Source organism: Marmota marmota, unplaced genomic scaffold (assembly GCF_001458135.2).
Source record: "Marmota marmota marmota unplaced genomic scaffold, marMar, whole genome shotgun sequence".
Taxonomy (NCBI): Eukaryota; Metazoa; Chordata; class Mammalia; order Rodentia; family Sciuridae; genus Marmota; species Marmota marmota.
The window spans coordinates 11,162,340-11,167,156 of record NW_026000048.1 but is presented as its reverse complement, the minus strand read 5'-3'; the positions used below and the strand labels follow the sequence as shown (position 1 = coordinate 11,167,156).

Sequence of the window (4,817 nt, the reverse complement as noted above, 5' to 3'; positions counted from 1 at the left end):
ATACAAATAAACAAATAAAATAAAGGCATTCTGTCCATCTACAACTACAAACAAATTAAAAAAAAAAAAAAAGCAAACTGAGCTAGGGATTTACCTCTATGGTAGAGCACTTGCCTAGCATGTGTGAGTCCCTGGGTTTGATCCCTAGCACTGGAAAAAAAAAAAATCAGCTTTTTGTACAAACTGGAAGACAAGAGATTTGGAACATTTCTTGAGTCACATTAGACAAGAAACCAAAAAGTAACGTGTTTAGGAATACGTTCCCCAAACACCCGCTCAACTGGGGAACTCAAATGCCTGATGCTATCTGGATTCTTTACCAGAAGCTGACAGAGCTCAGAAATGTGCCAGAGCAGTGATGAGCCTGCTCCCTCCGCTGCTTTTATCTTCATGCTGGAGCCCAGAGTGTGGGTTTCATAGTGACCTGGAGGGCAAGGACATGCAGTATAGAATATGAGGCCCAACTCTGAGTCCATCAGAAGGAACACCCAAAGAGTTGTTTTTTTTTTTTTAATTTTTCTTAGCTGATTGGAAAGATAAAACAACTAGTCTCTAAAATCTTTAATTTATTTAAATCACATAAAAGTATTCCAAAGCCATAGGCATGATTATTTCCCAATAGAATCAAGAAGATTTTCAGTGTAGAAAACATCTCACGGAGATTTGAAATGTTTCACCTGTCATAAACAACCAGAATTGACTCAGCCTTAGAGGACATTGCAGCTAAGCATGGGTTGTGCATCCCTCCTCCATGTCTCAGCTGACCATCCCTCTGGATGGTGGACACGCTCCTGAACAGCACCCCATCCAGAGGGATGGTCCACCTGGGCACTCACTAACCTGCTACTAAGTCAGCACAGCATTTACTTGCCTTTGACCCTTTCCCTGTGGAACATGACTTTTAGTACAAGCTCACGCAGTGAAACCACTATTAGTGTCGTAAAAGCAGCCTGTTTTCTGTTACAACCAAGAGGCAGCAGTGGTGGTCAGGGGTGGGGGTGAGGGCTAGGGGGCTTCTGAGTGCTGCCCACTGGGCTCACTCTCCCGCCATTCCTCTGTTCATGCTGGCTCAGTGTGTCCAGGTGGGTTTTCTTTTCTGGATAAAGGCCTTGATTCCCTCCTGTGCATCCCCCAGGGCCAGGTTGTCCACCATGGCCTGGGAGGTGAGGTGGTAGGCTGTACCAAGATCCTGGGTCAGCTGCTTGTAGAACATGGCCTTGCCCAGAGACATCACGGGGCGGCTCAAGGAGGCGATCTTCCTGGCTATTCGCATGGTCTCTTCCTCCAGCTGCTCTTCTGGCACGACTTTGCTGAGCAGCCCATGGAGCAAGGCCTGCTGAGCAGAGATGGGCTCCCCAGTGCAAAGCATCTCCAAGGCGACCTGAGGGAGGAAGCAGGCGAGGTCACGAAGGCACCCTTGGTACCCTGCTGCCACTTCAGGCCCCCTTTCCATTCCACTCTCTTGAGGCTGTTGCTCTCCTCGCTTAAACTACACCTCAGCCAGTTATCTGCTTCTCAAATGACATGTCATCCACCACCCCTGATGTTGTCAATACCCTGACTCCTGCCAGGGATGAGATCAGATCTTTCCAAGAGCAAAGAAAAGTAGCCAGGGAGGGGAAAGGACTCCGGTCCTGCACAGATCAGACCACTGACTCTCTCGGAGTCAGGAGATTCCACCTGCCTCTTTCAAGAGCCAAGCACAGGACAGTGGCCCATCTGATGGGAGGCCACTGCAAACATGCTGCAGAGAGGCCCATTACCTGCCACAAACCAATGCAGGGGGCGGTCTCCACCCGGAGACAATCCACAGGTGCTGTTACCTCTATATGACCCAAAAGAACACCCTCCAGTCGGGGAGAAGAGGGAAAGACATTTAAAGAAAACGTCTTCCAGGATCAGATGTAGAACCTAGCATGTCCTTAACTTGCAATCAGGTAAGAGGTGACAGGGACAGGATGGCTCTGCCCTCCCACAGCCCTTTCCACAGATGTCAAGGCTGTGGAAAGAGGGAGTACCCCTCACTCTCTGCCTGGTCTTCTATTCAACAGCCTGTCACAAACTGGACCTGGATCTGTAAGTCCTCCATAAAGAGGAGTCCCCAGGTGCAGGGGGCACAGCGCAGGGGAACCTTCCCCTCCCCACACTTTTCACTCCCTCTCTGGTAGCATCTTTGTTGTTCCTTAAACTCGCCAAGTGTGCGGTCACCTCAGGGTCCTGTTCTTGCTGTTCCCTGTGCCTGGACGTCCTCTCCCAGGTGTCCTCATGGCCTGAATCTTCATCTCAGTCTCTGCTAGTGTATCGCCTTATCCATGACCCTCCAGGATCGCAACATTAGAATTGTCAGATAACCCCCAACACTGTCCCCCTTTCTGGCTCTATTTTTATCTTTCCTGCTTCTCATCATTTAGCGCACTGTATATTTTACATGCTTATTTGTTGATGGTTTATTTGTTGATTTGCTAGCATGTAAACTTTGCTAGAACAGGAAATGTACTTATTTATTTCATAGTGTTCTAAATACTTGTGAAGGCAGGCAGCCAGGCAAGAGTTGGCTATTGGTGGCACTGAGGACAGGCCAAAAAGGTGCTACCACTTCTACCTGGCTCTTTCTCTTAGGCTGCTTAGTCAGGGAACCTGGCCACACAGAGGGGTTGTGCTAAATGAGCCAGCTGACAACCCCCACTGAGGCTCAGCTGAGGGGCCGCCTCAATAGCACCTTCAGATGAGTCCCCCAGCAGAGGCCATGGCACTGTGGAGCAGAGATAAGCCTTGGTGGCTGAGCCCGTCCAAATTGCCAATTCATGAGCTAACCAAGTTATTGTTGTTTTGAGCTACGAAGTTGTGGGTGGCTTGTTGTGCAGTAATAGATAACTAGAATTGCTTGCTATATGAATTTAGGAACCATTGGCCTTTAGAGCAACCTTGGTGATAATGACATTGTGGGCCAGAGAAGTTTTTGTTGTGTGGAACTGTTCTGGGTATGTAGGCAGTTCAGCAACATCCCTGACATTTGCCTGCTAGTTGTGACAATTAAAAAAAAAAAAATGTCTCCAGATATTGCCATGTGTCCCTGAGACCAGAACTGCTCCTGGTTTAGAACCACTGATCTAGATGGTCTCTCTGTCATGAGACTATATTGGATCACCTAGGGATCAAGATTTGATGGAGAGGAGAGGCCAGAAACCTGGCCAGAGGGCCTCTTCTCTATTCAGTGCCCGTGGAATCCCCACCCGCTGGACTGGCAGTCAGGGACAGGTGATGTTGGTGTAAAGTTAAGGCCGTGGACTTCTTCTACTCTTTCAGAGAGGTAATCTGTTGGAGGGAGTGGGAATGTGACACCGTACGTTGCTTCGGGCAGACGACCAGAAAGAGCACCATCAGGGATGCCTGTCTGAACCCCTGGCTGAACATGGAGCTAAAAACTGGGTCCTGCTATTAATGGCTACTGAACTTGACCCTGCTGAAGACACCCAGGGGGTCACAGCAGCAGGAGCAGGACAACATTCTGCTCCATCTCTGCCCCAGATCCTTAAGTCAGCTGGGACCCAGAGTAGAAGTCAAAGTAGAAAATTGTCACTGCATAGCTAAGTGGCCTTTTTCCTTCATCGACACATGTGGCTCTTGAGGAATTCATGGGCACCACGTAATGGGAAGTGGCCACCTGAAAAACGCATGCCACATTGGAAAAAACTAACCAAACAACAAAGAACAAGAGCCGGTCAGGCCCTGAGTCCTTCATCACTTGGCATGACCAAGATCTCAAATGAGTTTCAAAGAGTAGTTGAGAATGGGACCAGAGCTGGGAGAGAAAATGGTAGCAGTGCCCCTTCCTGGCTGGCTCAGCAGAGGGCATTTATTCCTTCCCATGCAGTGGGAATGGCAGTTTGGGCTGATGATTTGTCCGTGGGCACTGTCCCCTTATCAGGCACCTTCTGGCAGGTGCCCTTCTCAGTGACTCTTTTTCCTTTCATGTTGCTCTGCCTCCCCTGAGTCTCCCTTTCTCTCTGTTCACCTTGTCCAGGGCCCCACTGTGCCATTTTAAATCACCTGGCAGCCTCAGATATTGGAGATCGACAGGATTCCAGGTGTGCCAAGACAGTTTCAGTGCAAACCTTTGGAGTTCAAGCATGGGGCAGGCTGCAGGCAGGGGTCCACATCTGCTGGGTGCCCAGCCTCTGAAAGACCCTGGGGCAAATTGCTTGTCACCTCGCACTTCCTCAACAGGAACCCGTGGGTACAAATGACTGTCTCCTAGGATTGTTGTGAAGAAGAGCTAACTGATGGTGACAGGGCACACTGTCACATCAAGTGCAATGGAGATGCTAGGAAAAATGGTTCATTTGGGCAAAACATGGATCAGAAGAAATCGTGATGATTTGCTTGCAGGAGACAAGTGCAACGGACTTGGCATGAACCATGTATATGAAGGAAGGTGACCGGCTTCTGTGAGGGGGAACTCGAATCACACGTCCTCTGGTTCATTCCTTCAACAATATCTGTATAGAGAACCTACTGTAGTCAACTGCTGTGCTATGGACTGAGAGGTGGCCCCCTGCCAAGTTTATAAGTTGAAGCCCTATGTCCCAGCATGATGGTATTTGGAAATTTGGTCTAAAAGGAGGTAATACAGGTTAAACGAGGTCATAAGGAAGGAAGGGGTCCCTATATGATGGGATTGGTGTCCTTATGAGAAGAGACACCAAAGCTCACTCACTCTCCACCATATGGGGGGCACAGTGTGAAGGTGGTGTTTGTTATGGCAGCCAGAGCTAATCCACAGGAATACTATATATATATATATATATATATATATA

At 48.7% G+C, this 4,817-nt stretch overlaps 1 protein-coding gene across 1 annotated transcript in view; it reads right to left on the bottom strand.

The window, feature by feature from the left end:
* Positions 1-549: 549 nt before the first annotated feature.
* Echdc3 (enoyl-CoA hydratase domain containing 3) overlaps positions 550-4,817 on the bottom strand; it is a 17,179-nt gene continuing 12,911 nt past the window's right edge. Inside the window, exon 4 of the mRNA XM_015495201.2 lies at positions 550-1,381. Coding sequence (XP_015350687.2) covers positions 1,070-1,381 — 312 coding nt within the window. The 3' untranslated portion in view covers positions 550-1,069. The remainder of the gene's footprint in view (positions 1,382-4,817) is intronic.